Source organism: Giraffa tippelskirchi, chromosome 11 (genome assembly GCF_054371585.1).
Source record: "Giraffa tippelskirchi isolate mGirTip1 chromosome 11, T2T-mGirTip1v1.2.pri, whole genome shotgun sequence".
NCBI classification, from domain to species: Eukaryota; Metazoa; Chordata; class Mammalia; order Artiodactyla; family Giraffidae; genus Giraffa; species Giraffa tippelskirchi.
In genome coordinates this window covers 145,000,742-145,027,368 of record NC_137285.1, presented here as the reverse complement: position 1 = coordinate 145,027,368, position 26,627 = coordinate 145,000,742, and the positions used below count along the sequence as shown (strand labels likewise).

General features: G+C 49.1%; 1 protein-coding gene across 1 annotated transcript in view; it reads left to right on the top strand.

Moving 5' to 3' along the window:
* SYT13 (synaptotagmin 13) overlaps positions 1-25,761 on the top strand; it is a 41,773-nt gene extending 16,012 nt beyond the window's left edge. Inside the window, exons 2-6 of the mRNA XM_081546524.1 lie at positions 10,794-11,019; positions 13,665-13,799; positions 15,275-15,576; positions 19,900-20,029; positions 21,890-25,761. Of these exons, the coding sequence (XP_081402650.1) occupies positions 10,794-11,019; positions 13,665-13,799; positions 15,275-15,576; positions 19,900-20,029; positions 21,890-22,194 (1,098 nt within the window). The 3' untranslated portion in view covers positions 22,195-25,761. The remainder of the gene's footprint in view (positions 1-10,793; positions 11,020-13,664; positions 13,800-15,274; positions 15,577-19,899; positions 20,030-21,889) is intronic.
* Positions 25,762-26,627: the final 866 nt, after the last annotated feature.

Below are 26,627 nucleotides of genomic sequence, written 5' to 3'. Positions count from 1 at the left end.
AAAATCAGTTTGAATCTGTGTCTTCCAGAAGTGTGGGGATAGTGACAACACTCTTTGTCCCTCCTCTTCTCATGGGGCTTTAAGCTTTGGTGGTACCTGTGGCTCTCTGAACACACTGCAGACTTTCAAGCTGCGGCCTTGACCCAAAAAGCCCTTCTGCCACTTCTCCACTTGTCAGAATGCTGCCTTGGATTTGGGGCTGGGGGTTGCAGCAACCAAAAACCAGAGTCTCTGAATCGTCGTGAAATTGTTTTCACTACCCCAACCCCACCCTGTAACTCTTCCCCCAGGTAATGTTTGATGGGCTCCTATGTACCCTATCTCATATTTAGCTGGTCTCCTCCCCTCAAGTTTTAGCTCAGGAAGCCTTTCTTGATTTCAGATTCCTAGTGGACACAACCTCATCACCATCTGTCCCTGTCTTTAAAGGACTTCCTCTTACCTGAGATTGCTTTTTTGCATCTACTGGTTTCTTGTTCCCACACCACTGGAAATGCCCAAGCCACAAGAGAATGATTGGACAGTGTTATTCCTGAAGCTGATAAGTATCTGGAGATTTAGTAAATGTTGAACGAATGAATGAATGACTGAGAGTAAAAAGTGAAAGTGTTGGTCACTCAGTCGTGTCCGACTCTTTTGCGACCTCATGGACTGTAGCCCATCAGGCTCCTCTGTCCATGGAATTCTCCAGGCAAGAACATTGGAGTAAGTAGCCATTTCCTTCTCCAGGGCATCTTCCCAACCCAAGGATTGAACTCAGGTCTCCTGCATTGCAGGCAGATTTTTTACCACCTGAGCTATCAAGGAGGCCCTGGTGAATCACTAGCAGCAGAGAAAGGGTTTTCTGTTATTCCCAGTTGTGGTTCATTCCTGCTGGTTTGGGCGAGGTGCATTTACCTGGCTGATAGATAAGCCTAGCTGGCAAATCTACCCCACCAATAAACCCCCTGGTGTGTTGCCTTAGATGCCAGCTATGGGGCAGGGAGTGTGCTAAGTCAATCACAGGCTGGCCTTTTTAGAATTTAAAATAATCACGGAAGGGAAAGAGACCAGCAGGGGGTGAGTCTCAAGGGAAGGGGATTTAAGAAGGCACAGATCTATAATAAACAGAAGAAGAGGTGTTGGAAGGGATAACAAAAGATGTGTGGTGGCTGGGTTACCATGGAAACACTGCAAGGCGCCTGGACTGGAAGACACGCTCCTTCTTCAAAGAGAATTTCAAATTTAAAGGTTGAAATAAACCCTTCCTCCAGGACCTGACCCTGTGGATTCATCCATAAGTAGCCAAGAACTGGAGGTCCTGGTATGAGCAGCTCCCCAGGAGCTGGAGATCTACCAGACAAATAACTGTTTGTTGGAAGCCGGCAGGATTGGACTGAGAGGGAGGTCATGCCTGTGAGCAGCTCACCTTATCTCTCTACCTTGTTTGGAATTCTTGAACCTCCCCCAAACCAGAGGATTCCCCTGTGAGCGTCAGGGACCACCTGCATCACAGTCACCTTAGGGAGATTCTTAGATATACAGATTCTTTAGGGTCCACCTAGGACTTCTGAGACAAAGTGGGGAAGGAACCTGGGAATCTCAATTTTACATTCCCCCAGGTGACATTTCTACACGTTGAAGTGTGGAGCAGTGCTTCAACCCTCTGCCTCTGACTAAAGGTGTGCAGGGGCGGAGTAAAGGGTGGTGTGCCCAGGCAGTGGCCCAGGCATCAGTCTAAGGGACACAAAAACGTGGGTGAACAAAGGATGATTCCAAGTATGATGAGGTCGTAAAGGGCTGGAGGCACGGCAGAACAGTTAAACAGAGGGCTCTCGGGGGGAGCCGGTCTGGGTTTGAATGTCACCTTTACTGCTCACTAGCTGGGTGTGCGTCCTCATGTGTAAAATGGGATTGGTCATAGCAGCACTTCCTGATAGGGTTATTATGAGGATTTGATGAGTTCATATCTGAATGGTACAGGGCACAGGTGGGCAGAACCACAAATGGAAGGGGCTTGGAGGACTCTGAGTTTGGAGAAGAGCAAACAGATTCTTGAAGACTAGAGAAACTAGCTTTCATTGTGTTCAGCCACTGAGGTTGGTTACAAAGCAATTGGTCTGCCCTGACTAATGCAAGGTCATGAGCAAGTGGCCAAGAAGGTACAATCAGCTGTAGGTGTGTGTAAGGATGCTTTACAGAGGGAATGGGCAAAGGGATCAAACGTCTGGGTTGGTCAAGGGCTTCTACAGCTGCGCCCCAAAGTCTCTCTAGGGGAGTTATCTATATGGTTGGAAGGAGAACTTGGATAGAGGGCCATTCACACAGACTGAGCTTCTAGGAGTTGTTCCTTCCCTGGAGACAAAATGGCTCTTTCTCTCAGTTAACTTTCAGCTTGATTGATTGCATGTTGCCCAACATAGAAAGAGTCCTGTTTCTCCACTAGGGCCTGTGTGTGTGTGTGTGTGTGTGTGTGTGTGTGTGTGTGTGTGTTTTGGGAAGCAGAGGGAATGTGGTACTAGCCAGTGTTGTGGAAAATTCCACATCACAAAATAAACAAGAAAAATTTTTCTGTCCTTTCTGGTGGTAATTCAAAATATTTTAATACTGAGACATTTATATGGAGTCAAATACAAAAAGTCACATGAACTTTAAGATAGAACTAGAGATTTCAATAAAGAGATCCAATTGTTCTATAAGACTTAACATTCCCTGGAGCATGTGTTACCTTTGTCTGCCTTTGGTGCTGCTTTGGAAGTGAAGTTTCAGAAACACTGGTCCAGACCAGAAAACCTAATTCAGCAGGTGGGCTAGAGCTGTGTGTGTCTGTGTGTGTGTGTCTCTATCTAAATTTTATTGAGATGCAGTTGTCATACAGTGAAATGCGTGCATCCCAAGTCACTAGTTTATGAAGATCAGTTTTGACAGATATATATCCTCTAGGCTGTAACCCACACTTCTGCCATGCCTCTTACCACTCAATTCTCCCTAGAAGCAATCAGAACCACTGTGCCAAGTTCTATCATCATTGATTAGTTTCACCTCTTCTTGACCTTCATTTCCATCAATGTTTCTCAACCCTGGCACTATTTACATTGGGGTGAGATAATTCTTCGTTGTGGGAAGCTGTCCTGGGAAATGTAGGATGATAGCGAGCAGCTTTCTGGCCTCTTAACTGGTAACAACCTCCACCCCCAGTTGTGACAAACAAAAAATGTCTCCAAACATTGCAAATGTTCCCTGAGTTGCGAACCATTGACATAAATGAAATCACATAGTATAGATGAATATGTATTATGACTTCTTTTGTTCATCATGTTTCTGTGATTTTTCCTTGTTGTTGAGTGTATTGACAATTCATTTCTTTACTGTTGAGGACTATTCCATTGTAAGAACATGCCCCAAGGCTCCTACCCATTGTCCTGTTGATGGCCACTTGGGCTGCTTTCTGTTTTGGGCTAGTATGATTCAAGTTACTATCAGTATTCATGTGTAAGTCTTTTTGTCAACACTTATTTTTACTTCCTTGGGAAAATATCTAGGAGTGGAACTGCTGGGTCAGAGGGTACATATACGTTTAAGTTTTAAGAAACTACTAGTTGTTGTTCATGATAGCCAAGACACGGAAGCAACCTAAACGTCCAGCGACTGATGGACGCATAAAGAAGATGTGGTACTACTCCTACATAAAAAGAATGAAATAATGCCATTTGCAGCAACATGGATGGACCTAGAGATTATCATACTAAGTGAAGTAAGTCAGAAAGAGAAAGACAAATACTGTATGCTATCACTTATATGCAAAATCTAAAATACGATAGACATGAACACTTTTATAAAGCAGAAACAGACTCACAGACATAGAAAACAAATTTATGGTTATCAAAGGGGGAAGGGATTGGGGGAGGGATGAATTGAGAGTTTGGGGTTAGCAGGTACAAACTACTGTATATAAAACCTGCAGGGCAGCAAAAGAGACACAGATGTAAAGAACGGAATTTTGGACTCTGTGGAAGAAGGTGAGGGTGGGATGGTTTGAGAGAATGGCACTGAAACATGCGTATTACCACATGTGAAACAGATGACCAGTGCAAGTTCGGTGCATGAAGCAGGACACCCAAAGCCAGTGCTCTGGGACGACCCAGAGGGATAGGGTGGGGGACGGAGGTGGGAGGGAGTTTCAGGATGGGGAGGGGGGACACATGCATACCTGATTCGTGTTGATGGCAAAAACCATCACAATATTGTAAAATAGTTATCCTCCAATTGTATACCTGATTCATGTTGATGTATGGCAAAAAACCATCACGATATTGTAAAGTAGTTATCCTCCAATTAAAATTAACTAATTAATTAAAAAAAAAAACAAGGTTCCACTGTATAGTACAGGAAACTAACACAATCTTATAAATCAACTACACTTCAATTAAAAAAAAAAAAACCACTTTGAACAACTAGTAAAATTGGATTTTTTGTAACCTAGTCTCAGAAGAGATATTCCATCCTGTTTGCAGATTTTATTCATCAGAAGCAATTCACAAGGTTCAGCCAATAATCAAGGGTAAAGAATGACACAAAGGTGAGAATCCTGGGAGGTGAGGGTCCCTGGGAGCCACTGTAGCACCTGTGATTTCACAGCCCCAGCAGCCCTGGTGTGAGAAGCTTCATGTAGACCAGAGCTTCTCAAGCCATCTGGAGGGACTGATCTGTTTTGTTTTGTTTTTACACCTGCTTATCTCATCACAAGGGCTTCCCTGCTGGCTCAATCAGTAAAGTGTCTGCCTGCAATGCAGGAGACCCAGGTTCGATACCTGGGTCAGGCAGATCCCTGGAAAAGGAAATAGCTACCCACTCCAGTATCCTTGCCTGGAGAATCCCATGGACAGAGGAACCTGGTGAGCTACAGTCCATGGGGTTGCAAAGAGTTGGACACGACTGAGCAACTAACACACACATATCTCATCACAGATGAAGTTAAAAAATTTTGATGGACTGGTCCCAATGCATGAATCCACGTTTCATAGACGCCAGAGTCAAATAAGTATCTCCAGTGTTTCCAAGGGCTTGCCGTGCCTGTTTGTGTGCTAAGAGCTCTACACTCAGTAGTCTTTTCTACTCCTCAATACAGCCTCGGACACAGATGGTATTGTTAACACCCCCTTTTACAGATAAGAAGCCATGGGCACAGAGAGGTTAAACAGATGCAAGATCACACAGTGAGTAACTGGCTGAGCCTGGAGCCCAACCAAGCCATCTTGTTTTAGAGCATCAACTCTGATGACCAGGCTCTATTTCAAACTCTTTTACACATGTTAGTATGCATAATTACCAGTTTTAGAGCCCAGAATGACAGAGACTGTCAGGTCCTTGGCCTCTGACCCAGCTCCCCTCTGAGGGGGGCTTTGCTGTGCTGAGCTGCAGACCCAGCCACAGTGGCCTGTGTTTGACCTCATCTGAATACTCGATGTTCAACTCTCTCCTCTCTGCCATCTCTTTTTTCAAAAGTTCAAATACAAAGGGCGAAGCCATCTGCTTCCATTTCCATCTGGGTCTGTTTCCCCCACTGGTAACTTCCTGAATGCTGTGATGCTTTAAGATGGATGTCCCAGCGTGAAAACCCGAATTAATAAACAATCTTTAGGTGAAAAAATTAATCATGTCACGAAAGGGGTCACCTAACATCTCTAGTAAGGTTAAATGTTTGTTTACAGATCATTAACTTCATAACTAATTTCCTTTTTTTTTTTCAACATAAGCCCCATAGGAAAGGACAGCATCTGTCTTGTTCAATTCTGTGTTGCTACCACTTAGCGGAGGACCTGGCCTGTCATAGGGGATCAATAAATATTTGTTCATTAAATGAAGGTTTGCCCCTCCTCACCACGCCATCTGTCTTAGCCTGGATGACGGGAAAGCTGAGCCTGCTGGAGGCCTCTGTTCATTAGCAAGTGCCGTCCAGGGACGGGACGTATCAGGGAGGTGAGGAGGGGCACACACACAGGGAGTGTTGCCGAGCCGGCCACCAGCCAGTCCCAAGGGCGACTGCTGGATCTCCAGGTATCACCTTCCGAAAGGCCGTTGGATACCGTTGGGAGGAGTAGTGAGGAGGAAGGGGGGAGCCCTCGGTGGTTGAGTTCCCCCATGGAGCTTTAATCCTGGACACATCGGGGTTGCCTTTGGGTGCACCCAGTGTGTCCCTGGGTGTCTCAAACCTCGGAAGACAGAGAGGCCCCAAGGCAGGTGGCAAGAGGGGCGTGGCATGGTTGTGACATGAGGCACTTTGGGGCTATGCCCACGTGAAGCTGGTCAGTGACCTCGCAGATCTGGCCACGTGGGGAGGAGTAAGTGGCCCCCAGCTCCAGAGACAGGTGAGGAGGGAGAAGCCAAGGAGACACATCCAAAGGGGCTGATGCTCCAATGAGGGTGTCTCTCCCATCTCTGTACCTGCAATGCTGGGCACAGCTGGGCGTTCCCTAGTTGTTGAACGCCTGCCTCCACTAGAAACCTTCCTGATTCACCCTGCCTCTCTATTTCCAAACCCTCTTCTCTGGGTTCAAGGCATGCTTAGAAAGAGAACCCCACTTGGAAAGACTGCCTCTCCTACATCCACAGCGTAAGGCTTGAGCTCAGGCCCTTCCTTGGGGTCTGCTCCCTGGAGCATCTCCTTCCTCCCAGGCATTCTTGCCCTCCACCTCTAATCCTTTCCCAGGCTCCCTCCCTCAGCTCCCAAACCTCTTTTCTGCTTCCTGGGCATTAATGTTTAAGCTATTTAAGTGGAAACAGATGCATTTGAAAGATGCGGTGGAACCAGGGTTTTGAAATGCAACAAATAAGATTGTACAAGGGAAGGAGATAGGTCATCAGTGGCTGCTTTCACCACTTGGAGAGGCTCATGGAGTGGTTGGCAGGCTCTGCTCTCTGTGAGGTCAAGGGCAATAATCATTCTTCACTAAAGGCAGCCATGGCTGTGCAGGATCTTACCAATGCTGGGCAAGAAGCAGCAGTCAATGAGGATGCCTTTGGCTGGATGCACAGGGGCTTGGGGAGAGGTTTGAGTTCAGGCAGTTTCTCTACATCAAGGTCGTGATCTCCTGTGTTGCTCGATAAAAATGCATGGCATCCGTTCAGGATGCTTTTGGCCACAGTTCACAAAGACCCCAATCCAAAGGGGCTTCAACAATAAGAACAATATTGTTCATGTAACTGGAAGTGCAGCAGTAAGACAGCTTCCAGGCTTGGTTGAGTTGGGGCTTAGTGACACTGTCATCAAAGAGACAGCTTCCTTCTGTCTCTCCACCCTGCGGTCCACCTTGGCGGCTCTGTCCTAAGACTGGCTCACCTTGCGGTCGCGAGTCAGGACCACGTGCTTCCTATCCACGTGGATAGGAATAGAACATCTCTTCTATTGCCGTGGAGAGCAAGTCCTTTCATTCGTCTGGGTGGCTTCTCCAGGGCGGTCCCTAAGTTGATGCCGAGAACAAACAGACCAAACAGTACCCCCTCCCCACCCTTGCCCTGGAACTGGGGTGGGACCCAAAAAAGCCCAGTGAGCTGGAGGGAAATGGGAGGAAAGAGGGGATGGGAACCCAAGAAAAGCCCAGCCAGATACAGGCTCCTGAGGTTCTCAGGGGCCACACAAAGGGAGACCCACTCGGTAGGGAGGGATGCGAGCCCAGGCTCTGCAGAGACTTGAAGGGACAGACTGACCCTCACTCAGAACTGAGCCCAGTGATTATTTCTCCTCTTAAAAATGCAGAGTCAACCTGATTTGATCAAATTGGAAATTAATCAACATAACCCTTTTCTGAGGGGGGCATGGCAACCCACTCCAGTATTCTTGCCTGGAGAATCCCATGGACAGAGGAGCCTGGCGGGCTACGGCCCATGGGGTCTCAAAGAATCAGACACGACCAAAGCGACTTGGCATGCACGCACACAACCCTTTTCTAAAATGGTTGCACTAAGGTGAAACAAAATATAAAATGTGAACGTGTTCCCCAGACCAGCCCAACAGCCTCAGTTCTGGCCCCAACAAGTGATAGAAAAAGACGACTCTGAGAAGAAGATGTGGTCCAGTCCCTGTGGGCAGCTGTGAGAGGCTGCTGCACAGGAGGGAGTCCTACCCGGGATGCTGCAGTTGCCACTGAGAATCCAGCATCCAAAACAAACAGGGATTTTTTTTTTTTTTTGAGAAGCAGCTGTGAGGCAGTGGAAATGACGCAAACTTGAAGTGAAAATATCTGGAGGCTTGATGATAAACCACTCTTCAGTTGTATGACCTTGAATTTCCTCCATCCTCCCTTTCCTTATTGTGAAATAGAATAATTAGCATAACTCAGCTTGGATGCAATATTAGAGGTGGGCACGACTTTGTGGAGGACAGAAAGACGTGGGGCCATCAGTCATTGCTCTTGTGTCTCCTCCTGGGGCCTAACCTTCCTCCCCACTCCTCCTTCCACCTGCAGACACCCTCTCCTTTCAGGTCTAGCTCACACCCTGGCTCCCAGGACTGCTCTGCTTGGCCCCCTGCACGTGTCATCTGCTCTCCCCCGTCTGTTAGTTACACAGGCTGTCTGCTGCCGGCCTCTGTCCTGCTTCCCAAACACACTGTTACTCTCCTGTTTCTGACGGTCTCCCCAACTCATCTGCAAATAAAGAACCGGGTCTCCCGCCTCTTTGTTGCTCAGCATGTGGGAGTGAAACAAGCCTTGAAATCACCTCTTCCTTGAGTGATAACTGAGAGACGAAATGATCTGCCGAAAGTTGCTCAACTCAGTTAGGTCAGCACTAGAAGCCAGGTCCCTGGATGCCCGCTGGCACTCTCGATGGGGTGAAGGTGCAAAGGGGGCTCGACTTTGCAAATCATACAACCCCTCCCAGGGTGATTCGTCGAAATGTGTGATCATAACAAGCGTCTCTGATGGGTGGGTGCTGCCTGGTAAAGGCTTGAAGGCAGAAAAAAAGTCTGGGAGCCACTGGGGCAGTGGGCTTTGGGTCCAGGTTGGTCCAGGTTCAATCCTGTCACTGCCCCCACTGTCTGGCCCCAGGCAACCTTGGTCCATGAAGTCAGGAAGTGCTTTTCCAGCTCATGCGTGCCAGATGCACTCGGCAGAGATCAGGTAGATGTGTTTGGGCTGTATTACAGCCTACTGGACAGTGTTCCCAAGGGAGGATGAGGTGTTTTATCCCCTCTGAGTCCCTTAGGGAGCTCTGATGGATGCATAATGCAATGTGGGGATAGCAGCCCTCAGGCATCTGCAGGAAATGGGTGTTGCGTCTTGTCTCTTTAGCACCTTCTCATGGACTCCGTCCCTTGTCCAATTAATGACGATAGTTAGGAATGGCCCCCATCATCAAGTTCCAACCTCCCCCAGGAGTATCTGGGGACAGAGTTTCAACCAGGTCAGAGTGTCCAGGAGTTGTCCTGGTGTAATGAAATGTACAGAGGGCAAGCAGTAAACATGAGCTTTGAAACACAGTCCCTCCAGGACTGCACAGACTTCCCAATCTCCGAGTAACTCCTGCTACTGGGCAGAGCCACCTTGACCCCTGGCCAGCCCTTCCAACAGCCACAGAGAGCGGAGGGGCAGGAGGACAGCCTGGAGGGCAGGCAGCTGCTTGGGGGCTCTGCTGGGGGTTGGTACCTGCCTCAATCTGAGGGCTGTTCTGTGGGCGGCCCACCCACTGTGCCAGCATCTCAAGCTCTAGATCTGGTCATCATGTCCTATTTCCTGGGGACTGGGCAGGTCCCCAGTATTGCTACCTGTTATATAACTTTGAATTTGTCAAATAAGAGAAATCTCAGTCCCCAGTGGAGGCAAAGATAGAAGATTCCACTCCTGTATGAGGGAGCTTTGCTTACTTAAGGCTTGACAAGCAAGTGGATAAAGAAAAGATGCCCTTCCCTCCAGGTGGAACTAAGCCCTACCCCAGGGCACATAGCCAGGCAAGTGGAGCACAAATTGCATTTTGGTCCTTATCTGGGCATCTTTGCCCAGTGCACACACCACACAACTGAACGTGGGAGCCCCAGCCATAAGTATGTATTGCATGCTCCCCGTGAGCAGACGCTGCAGGAGCAAGGCAAGACATAATCCCTGTGCTTACGGAGATCACACACTAGTGGGAGAGACTGACCACAAACAGGCCAGGCAATGATGGGAACAGTACAGGGTGAAAGCCATGCTCTGAAGCAAGGTGCAGAAAGAGGTGGTAGGAAGGGACAGACTTGGAAGAGGCACTTAATTTAGAGCCTGTGGAGGTGGAGGTGGGTGGTTTGGGGGGACGAGTTGGGGTCCAGAAGCCAGACTCAGAAAGAGTTCAGCCTGTTTGAGAAGCAGGTTGCTCAGTGGCTGGAGAGGGGTTTGGGAGTGATGTCAGAAAGGTGAACACAGCCAGGCTGGGCAAGCGCTTATGGGTCACTGCAAGGAGTTTAGATTTGGTTCTAAGTGTGGTTTCTGAGTCACTGAGTGGTGAAGGGGAGGGGGAGAAGGAATAAGAGAGGAAGACAAGGAGAAGAGAAAACAAAGGCAGGTATAAAGATGAGCGCGGTGGCGGGAGGGTAACCACGACAGGCCTGGGGAACTCCTGTGGACATAGCCCCAGGGCGCCCGGGGCGTGATTCACGATGGCGGGGACTCTGCTGCACTTGGCGATGATATTTTTCCTCCCCAGGTCCTGCTCCTCGGAGCAGAAAGGAACCCCAGCCCTTCCTCTGCCTACCCTGAAAGCTCAGGTCATCTCTTCTCCCTTCGGCGTGTGGAAACAGGCAGGAGGACCTCTTGTGGACTAATCGGAGTGATTTGTGTTTGCAGTTTAATGTCAAAAAGTCCACAGAGCCCGTCCAGCCCCGAGCCCTCCTGAAGTTCCCAGACATCTATGGACCCAGGCCAGCCGTGACAGCCCCAGAGGTCATCAACTATGCTGACTACACGCTGAAGACCACGGCAGAGCCCACTGCACCGGCCAGCCCCCAGGCCCCGAATGACAGCCGCCTCAAGAGGCAGGTCACGGAGGAGCTGTTCGTCCTTCCCCAGAATGGTAGGACTCTGTGGACGATACCCAGCAGGGTTTGAAAGCATCTCTAGCTGGTGGGCGTGGCCAGCCCGTGTCTGCGGCATTGGACCCTGGGCAAGCAGAGGGCACCAGGCTTTGGAATTACACTCCGTTATTCCATGCCTGTTCCCACATTATGTCTTCCCAAGGCCTCCAGCTTTCCACTGGGAAATGGAGAGTCCCTTCCAAGCTGCGTGTACAACTATAGAGAGGGGATAAAGAGTTGTAGTTAAACTATGGGCTTCATTCAGAGTCACAGGTTTAATTCTCTCCCCTGTTATGTATCCATTGTGTGACCCTGGTCATATCGATCATCTTTCTGGGCCTCAGTTTCCCTGGGTATAAAATAAGATGACACTATCACCTGCCTAGTAAGGTTGTCGTAAAATGTAAATATAACAATGCATATAAAGGGTTTAAATCAGAGCCTGGCACAAGGATATAATCAAAGCGTTATCATTATTATTGTTTCTATGCTCCTTCTCATCAACATCAACATCAAGAATGTAACACCTTCTCATGTAAGGCACTTTGCTGGGCCCTGGGGCAGGTATGGAAACAGAGACAGTTGCTAACCCAGAGGAGCAGAGCGCACAGACTTTTATAAGGAGACCAAAAAAATCGACCCAGGCAAATGGATTGATTGTTACGTGGTTTGGGGTTTTGTTCTGTGTGGTTAGAGAGGGAGACGGTGGAAACAGAAGCAGCATAACCGGCTCTGACACTGACCGACTCCTAAGGCATCTCTCGGTCGGGGGCCAGCACCCACGCCAGCCAGTGAACAGGTGGCCCCTCCTCCAACCCGGCCCAAGACCACAGTGATTACGCTGGCATTTCTTCAAGAACAAATTCAGGTAGAACCTAAGGTGGGAAGGAATCCCGATTGGCTTTTAGCCTCTGGGTTTGCCAGCCCACATTTTAAATGAAAATAGACCCATTGAGGACTTGAGAGCCAAGCTAAGCTCTCAAGGTGGGTGGGGAACAATTTGCATGAGGACCCTCGGGAGTGGTTATCAGAATCAGAATCACAGGAGGGCTCCATTATCCTGGGAGCCCCAGTATTTTTGCCTGGAGAGCCCCACAGACAGAGGAGCCTGGCAGGCTGCAGTCGATGGGGTCGCAAAGAGTTGGATGTGACTGAGCGGCTAACACACACACACCAGATTTCTCAAAGCTGGGATGGAGCCAGGCGTGGGCACTGCACACCAAGGACAGCAGCAGAGCGCTGCAGAGTCTGAAACCGAAGGATTCAGAGCACTCTTGTCTTCCCTTTTTGGCTCCTCACTCCTTTTCCCCGCTGCAGAAGGTGACAACCAAGTTCTGATCCCACCGCAAGTTAGTAAGAGCCAATTGGCTCAGCAAGTATCGACCAGAAGCGAGGGGCTGTAGGAGAGGAGAACACTGGATCGGTCAGACGCTGTCCCCATGATGTGCAAAATCCAGTCCACTCCCACGAGCAAAGATCCTCATTGGCCCTTTTGCTCAGGGTCCTGATTCTTGAAGCTGCATCCTGCATTCTGCAGGGTGCTGGCTTTGATTTGGTCTTGGTTTGGTTTGGATTTTGAAGGCTGAGGCGGTCTGAGAGCTGACAGCTCTGGGTGCCAGGCAAGCCCCATCTGGCACTGACCCCACTGTGGTTGTCCAAGCCATCTGGGTCCTGAGTGCTTGTATGTCTGGCTTTCCACTTGGCCGTTCACATCCCGGTCAATTCGCTCCTTGCTTAGACACACCAGGGAGATTCTTCACTACGTGCAGGAACCCGATAATGAACCATTTTGGAAATTAAATACTCCTCTATCTTTCTACCCTTTAAATTAATTCTGAAATTTAAAACAAAATTAATTCCAATTTATTTCAAGTGAAGTCTGCTGCAGCTGCTGAATCCTTTTATTCCTGAATTGTGCTTGACTAATGACAATCTTCCAGGTGTTTGGCTGCAGTCCAAGTGAGGGGAAGAGTGAGTGATAACTGTAGTTTTAGTAACTGAACTAAAGATAAGGTCATTCATTTATTCAGCGAGGAATGACTGAACATGCGCTAAAGTCCACTCTACTCTCCCTAACCTTGCATCTACTCCTGACTCATTGTTTGACATTTATTTCCAGCCGTGAACTCCTGGGGAGCATGGATTGGACTCTGTAGAGAGGTGGAGCTGGAGACGGGCTGGGGAAGGGTTTGCCGGACAGAGAATGGCTAGAGCCACATACGCTGTGACAGTTTCCCTACTGAAAACTCACCAGGACCAGGCCCTGAGCGAAGTGCTCTTCTCACTTTATTTCATTTAATGCTCACGGTAGTTCCAGGAAGAAGGAACCACTGTCACTCCCATTCTAAAGATGAGAAAACCGGGGTTCAAAGAAGTCAAGTAACTTGTCCAGGATCACATAACTGTTATGTAGCAGCTCATGTCTGACAGCAAAGCCTAGGTCTTGCCCACTGGGCTGTGATGGTCCCTGAAAAGGTGGTGCCCAGGACCACAGGTGGCGCCCTGGTACAGCCACCATGCTTTTGCACCCAGTTAGGAAGCTTTTGGTTTGGGTTCGTGACCTAAGTCACAGAGATGGAAAAGTCATGGGCTGGAAAACAGGATCCCAGTGTGGGTGGCAGTAATGACTTTACCTTCTTGACAGGTGTGGTGGAGGATGTCTGTGTCATGGAGACCTGGAACCCAGAGAAGGCTGCCAGTTGGAACCAAGCTCCCAAACTTCACTACTGCCTGGACTATGACAGGCAGAAGGCCGAACTCTTTGTGACTCGTCTGGAAGGTATGCTCCTAGCCGACTTGCACGGCCTTCTGTGTGCCTGTCTGCCTGAGCGTCTGTGGCTGGAGGGAGCACTGGGGCTAGATGAGCACTCTGCAACAAACAAGACCCTGAGGTGTGTGATCCTCAGATACACAGGGGTTTTTCCTCTCTCTCATATGCCAGTCCAAACTGGGGATTCCTGGTTGGTGGCCATCTTTCCTCCAAATAGTGATTCAGGGACCAGACTCCTCTCTGAGGCCTCCTTGTGGCCTATGCCTAGCAGGTGGAAAGATGGGGAGAGCAGGGAGAGGGCACCACCATTCCTTAGAAACTATAACCTACATATGCTTACTTCCCACTGGCTGAAACTAAGTCACAGGACCGCTGACTATAAAGAAGGCTGGGAAATGTGGCTTACCAGGTCCCTGGTTAAAAGAATGGGTTTTTTTTTGTTTGTTTTGGTGAACGGTAGTCATCTCTGTTATAGATGCTTTTAACATTGAACAGGGCTTTGTGCTGGACACAGAGGGTGTTCTGAATGGTCAGCAAAGCTTCTGTAGTCCTAGAACCAAGCAGTCTTTCCTATGGGATCAGATTGTGCCTGGTCTCCTTACCCTGATAGTTCATTTTACCATCGGCAAACAAAGCTAAGACTTTGCAAAGGACGTAGGGCTAAAAATGGGCTACTCTGTGATGCCTGGAAACTAGAAGCTGGAAACAGGAAAAACTGGAGTTTTGTATTTAATTTTGCTTTTTTGAGGGAGTATTTTTCCTTTTAGCTTTCTTTTATGATTTTATTTTTTTAGTGTTTCATAGACTTTCTTACATTTGGTCTTAACAATAGTCCCATTTTACAGGTTTGAAAACTAAAGTCTAACTACATCAAGTGACTTGTCTAAGATCACTCCGGCTATTTGGTGCCAGAGTTGGGATGAGACCAGTTCCCCTGAAGCTCAGCTCAGGCTTCTTTCTGTTACGACACATGGCCTCTGTTCTTTCTCTTCTCCTTCTGGGTGACACTAGATACCACTTCGCACACTGTCATTGAGGAACCAGTCACGAAAGCTCCCCAGGTGCAAACTAGAAAGCTCCAGTGGGAAAGCATTAAAAACACCGAGGTTCAGAACGTAAAACAACACTCTTGAGGTTGTGGCCCAGCGATTCACATCACAAGTGGTTATGTGATAAATGTTTAAAATAGAGAACAAATGAATTACGGTATCGATGGCAACTCTAATAAAAATCATCAGCAGTTTGTGGGCCCAGGCACCTTGGGGAAGTCTCAGAATAATGAGAAGGATCTCCTATTTCCAAACAGCTTCCTGAAAGGCGATCTCACAAAGCCAGCGTGGTCAGCCAGCCCTGTGGGGTCTCTTTCAGACCCCCAAGTCATGGCCGCTAAGGCAGATCCTGTGCTCACAGCAGGGCCACGCTTCTTGCCTCCCCTTGTCCCTGACAAGCCCCCCACATCTGCGCCGGTTTCTTCCTGGCTGCAGCTGTGACCAGCGACCACGATGGAGGCTGTGACTGCTACGTCCAGGGCAGCGTGGCCAACAGCATGGGCTCCGTGGAGGCCCAGACGGCCCTCAAGAAGCGGGAGCTGCATACCACGTGGGAGGAAGGCCTGGTGCTCCCCCTGGCCGAGGAGGAGCTCCCCACAGCGACCCTGAGGCTGACCCTGAGGACCTGCGACCGCTTCTCCCGCCACAGCGTGGTCGGGGAGCTGCGCCTCGGCCTAGATGGGGTGTCCGTGCCCCTGGGGGCCACCCAGTGGGGCGAGCTGAAGACTTCAGTGAAGGTAAGGTCGCCTCTCCCTGGGGTGGCAGGGCAGAACTGGGGAGACCTTCCCAGCCTGGGGATGGGAGTCTGGGGAGGGAGGCGGGGTGTAAAAGTAAGGTGGAGTCTTACACAGGGTGGGGGGAGCAGTTAGAGGAGACCGATAGCCCAGGATCTGGGGATTCCTGGGGTCTAGTCTTGCTTCTAGCTCGCCAGGCACAGACACCCCTACCCCTGGCCTCACCATCATGGAAGCACCCTGACTCTGGTGCTGACGATGTTTATCCCCATCTAGAACCACTCTTACTCCCTGGTGCATCCGCTGCGTGCCAGGCACTGCAGGGCAGAGGAGCACCTCTATTCGTAGAGGGTACAAGCCAGAGGGAGAAGCTGGAACAAATGACGATGATGATGGTGGTGATGGTGGCTGTGATGCTGATGCTGATGACATAAGACATCTAAGAGGGGCCTAACTGAAGTGCTCTGGGACAGAGAGTTCCAGAAGCCCTGGTGTGCAGCGGCGTTTGTGCTGGACTTTGAAGGAGTGACCAAGGCTGGGGGGCCCAGGTTGGGTCTTCCCACCCCTCCCCAGCTGCCCAAGCCGTGAGTGGGAAACAAGCATCGGCTGAGCTGTCGTGCTGTTCAGAGAGGCTCCTTGGAGAGCCAGCCACCAATCCCCACAGGCCAGAGAGGCGAGCAGGTCAAGGAGGGTCAGGGCTACGGGACAGTGTGTGGTTATTCAGGCCCTCATCCCAGGACCTGCCATGATGTTGCCTAGAGGGATCCTTCTGGATGGCCAACCTCTCAACCAACTGGTCAGTGCCTTCTCTGGAGACTATATAGCCTGCAAAGCCTAAAATAGTTACTATCTGACCCTTTATAGAAAAAGTTTGCTGACTCCCATGAGTAATAAAAATAGGAGGAAGAGTAGTAAGTTTTGAACACTTACCATCTATCAGTTGCTATGCTTCAAACTTTACCTAAGTTCTGCCCCTAATGAACATAGCAGGACTGATGACAGGAGTATGTATTGATAGGCAAGAGCAGTATGGCTTAGAGAAGCTCAGTAACTGGTGTGGGGTTGCCCAGCTGGGACCTCACACGCTCGGTGTTGAGGCCAGGTCAGTCTGCTTGTAAAGCCCGAGTTGTCCTGCCACTGGCGCAGGACACAAGTGCCTGGTAGTCCAGGAGCCGTGGTCAGCAGGCGCCTTTCCTGATGGACACCGTGGGAGGAGAGAGCGTGCTTTCACTCCCCGCCTGCTATGATCTCTTCTTTGCCTTATTTTCCTCTCTTTCCCAGGCTCAGAAAATTGATAAACATTGACAGCCACTCTTGGCTGGAACCAGGCTGTTCCGCAGCATACTCTCTAATTAGTGTACGATTTGGGACTTGTGTGGAATCACAGCCGGGGCCCCTGGGGAGAGGCGCCCAACATGTGGGTTTATTGAGCTGGTAATCCAGCTTCCTCGGGAGATGGAGGGCCTCCCCCTCCAGGCCTTTGGAGTGTTTGGTGCTGCCTGCAAAGGGTGGCAGTCCAATAGGTGGAAGTCTCAGGCACCTAACCTGCTTCTACCCTTTCCCCTAGAAGAAAACCTACTCATTCCACAAAGGCCTTGTCCGGTTTCCACCACGTGCCAGGCAGTGTGCCCACAATTGAGAGCCCAGGAAATGAGGACAAAGTCCTGCCCTCATGACTCACTCATCCTAATCATCGCACTCACTGTAGCCATCACTGTCCCACAAATACACTCTCGCATCCACTTGGACCACTGACCTGTTTGCCGCGGATGAGAACAATGTCAGAGGGCAGCGTGGACTCAGAAGTCAGAGGCGGTGCTCTCGGTGTAAGGGGTAAGGGAGAGCCCCAAGGCCGGGCTAGGGAGCCCCTCTGCCTGACCATCCAGAGTGGATCCTGCGGGCTGATTTGAACAAAGTAGGTGGAGCCATCAGCTGCTTTAGCCCACGTGTTTTCCTTCTCTTGGTCAGAATGGGTTAAAGGAAGTGCCGGCCGTGCCCCAGTTCTCACTGAAAGATGGTCAGCCAAAGCGGCATGTGCGTCACCAGGGACCACAGAGTGACCCACTCCAAGGACAGCTGGAGTGATTCCCTGGGAGCCCAAGAGAAAGATGGGGAGCAGGGAAAGACAGGGAGAGGATGGCGAAAGAAAGAGGGTTATTTTTGTCAGCAGGTACTTTCAGCAGCAGAGCCGAGGGGGTGGATGGCTGTGGTGTTGCCAACTGGGCTCGTCTGGGGCTTTGGGCACCCTACACAGAGCTGCGGAGCCCTTCACGGGCTGCTGGGTCCAGGCTCCTCTCACGTGGGCACCATGTGGCCAAAGCCCTGGCCAACGCCTGTGGGCTTCCAAGAAGTGCCGCTGGAGCAGAAGAACGGTGTCCATCCCAGCTCAGCCAGCACCCTGCTGGGCGCCTGGACGGGGGCCTGAGCTCCGTTCCTTCACTGTGAAAGGAGAGGTCTGTCCATCGAGGATGCTGGAGGACCATGGGTTTAGGACTTGGGCTTTGCTATCAGACCAGATTCCCCATTCGAGGCACAGTTTCACTACTGAACTGGCTACATGGGGCTTCCCTGGTGGCTTAGACCATTAAGAATCTGCCTGCAGTGCAGAAGATGTGGGTTCATTCCGCGGGTCGGGAAGATCCCCTGGAGAAGGCTATGGCTACCCACTCTAGTATTCTTGCCTGGAAAATTCCATGGACAGAGGAGCCTGGTAGGCCACAGTCCATGAGGTCCCAAAGAGTAGGACACGACTGAGTGACTCACACACACACACACACACACACACACACACACACACACACACACTGGTTACATGACTTCAGGCAGTGAAGTGCACTCTCTGAGCATCAGGGACTCAGGCTTAAAATGGGAACCAGGTCAGTATCCCTCTTACTCTTGTCGTCAAGATTAAACAGGATGTCTCAGCCTTTCTTCTCACCATATATATTATGTGTCAGCTGTGTACTAGGTACTGGAAATAGCTTTGTGAGGCTGACAGCCTCCATGGATAGATATTATAACTGCACCTAGCACAGAGTGTGTCATGTTAGCTGCTGCCCTTAATGCCATTACCAAAGTTCCTGGCAACTCCCAGAAACATTCCATCACCCGACTAGCCACTTAGGGCTAGTTGAATTGTTGCGGTTGTGTTGAAAACATGTTTCCTGAATGAAAGGTGTGACCCAAGCAGAGGGCTAGCCAGCTCCTCCATCCAGCTTTACTCCCCAAACTCTGTCTCCCCTTCACCCAGAAACAATGTTCCCAATTAATATTCTCAAGAAGTAGTGATTATCCTTTCTTGACAACTAATGATAATCATCAAAGCAAGGGTAAAGATGCTGTCCTGTTCACCAGGCACTGTTCGAAGCCATTAAATAATTCCTCATTTAATTTTTACCACCATATTGAGTGGAGATATGATGGTTCCCATTTTATAGATGAGGAAATGAAGGTTTGGGAAAGTGAAATAACTTGCCCAAGGTCACGTGACTAGTAAATGGTGAGATTGGAATTGAGACCCAGATGGTCTAGAGTCTATACACTTCTCTCTACCCTTAGACTATGAACTGCTGCCTGTGGGGACTTTCACTCATTTTTGTCCTTCAATGGATTTGTTGAAATTCCAAACAAACTCTTGTAGGAATCTCAATGGAGAGACTCTGTAAAGCTACAGGCAGGGGTGTAGACATGCTGGATGCCTCTTGGAAGCATCAGCAAAGCACAGTTCCTGTGAGTGTGATGTGTTAGCTCCCATCGTATGCCTGGCCTTTGTTGACATGGTTGGTCATTCTGTAGACCAAGCCAAGCCCTGCTCAGCATTAGTGCATCACATTATTGACTCTCTAAGCCCTGCAGGGGCTGGAAGGGATTCTTTTTCCAAACAGAGTAATACCTTGCAACATCCCACTGCCCCAGGAACCTGATCAGTCAATGCAGTGGTTTTTAAACTAGAACCTAGGGTTCTGTGCAAAGATGCCTGAGGCGGGCACAGGTGATGAAGTGAGAAGAAGTCCTGGTCCTGTGTCCTGGCCACATCCTGAATGGCATCTCTTTGATCTATTTGGTATATTGAGTTTGAATATGAGCTGTTTGGACAATCACATTTGTGGTGAATGAAACAAACTCATATTGAAACACACGCTGGCATAGAATCCCTCTGTGCCCTCCTCCCTTTTGCAAGCCTGGAGAAAGCAGCCCTGATGGGTAAGTGATTTCTAGGATGCCTCCTGGATACACCTCCAGGGTGACCCCAGCCTCAGCAATGGTGACAAGGCCAGAGGGCATCCATAAATGAGACTCCCTTTCTGCATCCCTCTTCTGTTTCAGGAGCCATCTGCGGGGACAGGAGAGGTCCTTCTCTCCATCAGCTACCTCCCGGCTGCCAACCGCCTCCTAGTCGTGCTGATTAAGGCCAAGAACCTCCACTCTAACCAGTCCAAGGAGCTCCTGGGGAAGGGTGAGTGAGGTGTGAGAGGGGAGCCAGGGCCCCTCTAGGTGTGTGCACAGACGGAGGTGGCGCCTGGGAGGCAGTGGGGACGGGTGAGCAGGGACCTGGAACGTGAGTGCATTTGTAGAGTCAGCCTCAGCTGTGTCCTCCACCCCAAGCTCACAAACCAGTTCTGAAGGACATACTCACTTCCCTAAAGTCCTGTCCATTAACTCCCGGGCCGGTCCTACCTGTTAGGGCCCAGGTGTCAGCTTCCTAGGGCTCCCACCTTGCAGATCTATTGTGAGAAGAACAGCCTGATCCGTGGGTCACAGGAAGCCAAGGATCAGACTATGGCCAGGGAGCGGAAAATCTGGGCTGTAGGGGAAGCTTGGCCCCACTCTGTCACCCAGACCTGGTTGGATGCATCTTCTAGGCAGGTGGTGGGATTTCCCTTCTCCAGTCTCAGCTAGCCACCAGTCTGCTCCCCACACCCACCCTAGACTCCTCTCTCTTCCCAGCCTTTGTCGACCTGCCATCCCCACACCAGCTGGGTGTGGGTGACGGCAGAAGGCATGTGGGCGCTCAGGCTGAGGAGGCGTCTCTGCCCCATATACCCAAATAAACATATCTTCAATGCCCCGGAAGCCTTGGCTTTTCCCACTGGGTACCCCAGCACAGGCCCCAAGGCTTAAGGACCTCTGGTCAGCCTCTCTAGTCAGAGCAGGAAAGAAAGCTGACCTCTGGTCAGCCGTATGACACCTGGACCGGGAGCCAAGTGCTCAGAGCAGGATATAAATACTTCAATATTTATAGCAGGAAACAAATAAAGAATTGCCTCTGCAGTCAGGACCTTTGGGCAAGAGATTTTTGACGAATGAAAAATCACCCGAGTTGGTCTGGCTGACAGATCCCTGAGCCAAAGGTCAGAACTCATTGCCTTTGCCTCATCCCCTCTAGACAATTCTTTGCCTCCTGCTCTTTTTATTTTTTTTTTAATTTTTATAGCCCCTGTCAGGACAATTATAGCTCAACACTTTATCTCTCAAATATCTCTGTTGAAATAACAAACTAACCACCTGGGGGTGATAATTATAGCAATAAATATAGAGTAACAATTATTCTCACATTAGCTTTGGAAACCTTGACTGATGAAAACACAATCTCAGTCCAGAGCCTCGAGATGCTATGTGAAAGCCTGTCTAGTAACCTGCTGCCTGATTTCTGGGGTAGGGGGTTGGGAGCCAGGCAGCTCTACTGGGATCAAGGCAGGCTGCCCTCACCCTCCAAGTAGGGTGGGATCCTCCAGTAAAACTTGCAAAAGAACAGATGAGAAAAACTCAGTCAACCAGCAGGAGACCTACTATCTTAGGAAGAGACGAAAATGGTTGGATGGAGAACTTGAGGGGATGAAGACATAGGGATGGCTTCGTGTTCCTGGTCTGAGTTTAAAATGAAGCTGCAGGACGTCTGAACCGTCATCCTGGGCCTGGTTTGATATGGAACATGAAGGCATTGAGAGGGGCTCTTGAGAAAAGTTTCCTAGCGGTGCTTCAGGGTGACCCTGTCGTGGGCCACCCAATGACCAGCCATATGTACTGTGCTCTGATCTGTTCTCCATACTCCAGGCAGGAGCTTTTGCTGTATCCCCATGTTCAGACCGACGCCTGTTAGGCGTAAGGTGGGCATTGAATCACTGTTGAATAAATACATGGCCTGTGAGGTGGCGGGGGGGAAGGATGGTGGAGCAGAAGTCTCAGTGAGGATCCAGAGCCAGAGACCCTGTCTCTCCACCCCCAAGAGGCAGCATCACCCCAGCTCCCCCAGCCCCAGACCCCAGAAGCTCACTCCTGGCCCCTCTCTCTGTCTCTTTCCCCCGTCCCTCCCCAGATGTCTCTGTCAAGGTGACCTTAAAGCACCAGGCTCAGAAGCTGAAGAAGAAGCAGACGAAACGAGCCAAGCACAAGATCAACCCCGTGTGGAACGAGATGATCATGTTCGAGCTGCCGGATGACCTGCTGCGAGCCTCCAGCGTGGAGCTGGACGTGCTGGGCCTGGGTGCCGAGGGGCAGAGCTGCATGCTCGGCCACTGCAGCCTGGGCCTGCACGCCTCAGGCTCCGAGCGCAGCCACTGGGAGGAGATGCTGAAGAACCCGCGGCGGCAGATCGCCATGTGGCATCAGCTGCACCTCTAGGCAGCCTCCCGAGCCACCGCCCTCCTGGGGCACAGTCTGCCTCCCCCCACCCCACTGCCCTCTGCCCCCTCCCCTTGTGCCCCATCCACATTCTGATGCCAGAAGACAGACTTGTGTGCAGAGATGCAGAGACCAGGACCCTCTTCCTCTCCCATCACACTCCTGTTTCTTAAGAACGAGCAAGGACAGAGACAGGACATGTGGGTCAGGAGGAACGCGTTTTGCTGATCTGTGTTATTGAAAGAGACACTTATCAAATACGGTCCATGTGCAGATTTTGCAGTGGATGTCAGGCCAGATGCAGAGAAAGCTGAATTGGGGAAATCATGGATACAAAGAAAGAATGTGGCTTTTTAAAAATAAGCGTGTCAAAAAGGATGACGGAAATGCTGTATTCTGGATCATCTCAAAAGAATTAGAGATGGTCAGGGTGGGATGGAAAATCAGCCAGCAGGAAATCGTGCTACTGACCCAAGGCACTAACCCAGCAGTTCTCAAACAGTGTGTGAAGAATCACCAGCAGATTCCCGGACCCTGCTTTAGACGTTCCAAATCCATCATCCTGGCTGGACCCCAGGAGCCTGCGTTTTTAATAAGCACAGAGTGATTTGGATGAAGAGCTTGGAGCACTGCACTTGGAGAAATCCCTTTCACAAAATCCCCAACTTGGTTTCACGGTCCTCGTCGGGCCCCCAACACCCTGGGGCAGCCAGTGCCATTGCTGGACATTTCAACCGCGGTGTGAAGTTTAGGAGCCTCCGCTTTTAATTTTAATCATTTGAATTCTTAATGTTCTCACTTGTGCTTTTTTGGATCCTGCTCTTGGACTGAATTTTGTACTTTCTATTGAGTAACTGTATTGTTTCATCTCAAAATCAGTGTATATTATACTTGAGGAGACCTTCCCTGACCAGGAGTAGGTGCAATTCCCCCATTAGTTATTGGGCACCAGTTGTCATGTCCACCAGCATCACCAAAGTGACCCTCTGAGTCAGACTCCCTCCTTCTCAGCCTACTGGCCACGGGAGGAGGAATTCCATTTGGGGCACACATTAATTTAGTCCAGGTCCGTGGAAGGGGAGGAGGATGTGAGGTCTTTTCAAGTGTGCCTCTGTTGCTCTGTGTTTAGGATCTATCCTTTAATTAGTAAATAATCAGCAGCTAGGTTTCACATCACTACCTGATTATTACAAATAGCTGTCCACATCATTATTTATAATATTATCAGCCTTGCTCGAGTGGATGTAATATTTGCCTGGGTACCAGTATTTCTGGGTTCTGTTACTGACCATCTGCAAAAGCAGCCTAATGATGTGGCAGCTTGGTCTCTGTGAATGATGCAACAGATGAAATTGTGCTCCCATGCCATAGGCATCCCTTGCTAGTAACAGACTCTGAGGCCACCAGCAGATCATTTTTAAGCTTCATGTTGGCAGCTGACCATCCCCGGCAAGTGCCAGACATTTCTAGAACCACAGACTCCGCATCTGTACTTTTTAACACTCTGGGCCTTCAGAGGTCCTTTCAAAGGAAAAGAATTCCTTTCCTTCAGTCCTGTAACAAGTCAAGTCATTCTTGTTCTCTGCCTGAGAATTTGAGCAGAGACATGTCATCTTTTGTCATCATTTGTCGTTTCTGGACAGCAGTAGGAAAGCATTTAGAGATAACTTCTGCCGATCCCCTGAAAAAACAGAAACAATATCTCATCCCTCATAAATGAGAAGATCTTTCACGTAATTGGACATTTCTCCCATTAAGTCTGGCCACCTCCTGCCAAGTTTTCTCAGGCAAGGCGTGTGTCACTGACGTCCCCCAACACATCTTTGAGAGCCCTCTCACCACTCCGGTCTCCCGTTTTTGGTTAGCATGCTGAAACAGAACAAAGCATCCCCCACGTAAGCTGACCAGTACTCAGTCCTTAGTGACAACTGCTACTCTAATCCAGAATAGTCTGGATCCTAGACTTAAAATCAGGAAAGGTGGGTTCTACTTCCTTATAAGTCCATGCGCCTGCCTTACAGTCACACCAAAGGATGTTTGCAGTGAGCTCACAGGGCCCCTGATGCCAGAATATCAGCTCCACTCACAGTCATCAATCAGGAGGCATTCGTTTCTTTGGTGTCAAAGGTTTCGTTTTCCAGAATCCAAACTAAAAGGGTATTCTTGAAAGGAGCCAAATGTCTCTGCTTGACACTTTAGGTGTCAGCCTTCATCTCTCTAAACAGAAATAAGACAGGTTCTGCAGGCAGTTTTGCCTGTTGTGTGCACTGGTGAGTTCCAAGCACCTAGAATCGAGTTGACTCATTGACCCTTAATAAAAATTTATTGAATGAATAGTGAATGAAGGATGGGTAGGGGAGTAGGAAGAAAAACATACATTTTTATCTAACTTGAAGGCAAATCAGAGTCCTAGTTGAGTTCTCAATGGTAAGTTCATCAGAAACCTCAGCAGCTGGCCTAGAAATTCATAATGTTGAGTATTACCATTCACCTAATGATAATTTATAGCTCACTATGTAAATAATTGGGCTTCCCTGGTGGCTCAGATGGTCAAGAATCTGCCCGTAGTGACAGAGACCAAGTTCAATCCCTGGGTCGGGAAGATCCCCTGGAGAAGGGAATGGCAACCCACTCCAGTATTCTTGACTGAAGAATCCCATGGACAGAGGAACCTGGTGGGCTGCAGTCCATGGGGTTGCAAAGAGTCAGGCACGACTGAGTGACTTTCCCTTTACTTTTACTTTATGTAGACAATTAATATAGTGGGCTGTAAGGATGAGGATACATCGATGAGAATATAAAAGCTGTGTTTCCCACCAAAACTCCATCTCAGTGAATTTTAAATTACTCAGAGATATCAAACTGGCAGATGAAAAAACTTCAGTAATCTTTGCATCTGCTTACCTTGTACCAGATACTTTTGCAATTGACTACCAGATTAGAGTAATTGGATCTGTGCGAATGCATCCGATCTTCTCTTTAAAAGAAACACTTGGTCCTTTGCCAGGGAGCATTTTCTAAGTGCATGAAGCAGAGGTGAAAATAAAGTGAGAAACAACCAACAACTGGGCTGTTGCCCACGAGGTGATCTGGCTTTGTCACAGGTATGGTGATGGGGATAGAAAACTGAGAGTCTAATCTCATTCATCTTGTGACTCACTTCTTACATCAAGTCCGTCTATATTTGTTGAGTGCCTATTGATCAAGACCTTGCACGCGTCTGTCATTTCAATTTGAGATATGACTCTTGGTGTAGATTTAGTGAAGAATCTCCTCCAGTCAATGCTATGTACAGAGAGCTAGATGGGGGAGCAGTCCTTTGGGATATAAAGGAGTCCTAGGCAGCAGGAGACTGCAGCCTATGCCAAACGGAGGTGAGGACCACCAAAAAAGACCTAGTCCTTGTGATTTGTTTTTGCTGCCTGTGTTTCCTGTTGTCAATGCTGTGTCTATTTTGCAATCATGAACCGAAGCACAAAAAGACGCATGAGATATTGTACTCATATGTCTGGTGTCATACTTTGGAGCAAAAACCTTTCAGTGGTAAATAAATAACTTCTAACAGGGTCAGCTGCCTAGTGTGCGTTTATGTGTGTGTGTTTAAGTTCCTGTTTCTTAATACTTTGGACATGGATTTCCCTGGTAGTCCGGTGGTTACGAATCTACTTCCTAATGAGCCCACGCACCACAACTACTGAAGCCCACACACCTAGAACCTGTGCTCCACAACGAGAAGTCACCACAGTGAGAAGCCCATGCATAGCAATGAGAATCCACGCAACTAGAGAAAGCCTGTGCGCAGCAATGAAGACCCAGTGCAGCCATAAGTGAGCAAACAAATAAATATTTTTTAAAAGATGAAGCATAAAAAACAAACAAAAAAAATCTTTAGACATAGGCAATGCAGAAAAATAATCTGATAAACACACGTGAACTCCTGCCAAGTTTTATAAAACTTGACAAATATAGTTGAAATCCCCTTAGCCTCTCACTCAGGACACCACCATCCTGAATCTGGGGTTTCTCACCCCAAACCTTTCTGTCTCTTTTTACTAAATGTATGTGTAAACCTCATAGAGTAGTTTGTGTTTTTAATTTAAATCGTTTCACATTATTTTTGCTCCACGTTAGAATTTTGAGCTTCATCCATGCGGATTTATGTAGCTCTAGTTCCTTTACTTTTTGCGGCTGTGTTGTTTTCCATCGCATGAATATGCCACAATCCCATTCCCCTATTAACGTATGTTTAGATATTTCTCTCTTTTTTGTGTGTTGGAGGAACTGCTGCTGTGAACGTTCTCAAGCAAGTCTTCTTGGGGCTTTAACTTTATTCTTGAGAAGGAAAGGTGGAAACTGTTTCTGTAACATACCCCAAAGAAATACCCCCATCACTGGAAGAGTCAGGGCAGTGGCTGAGCGTTCACCTGTGCTCC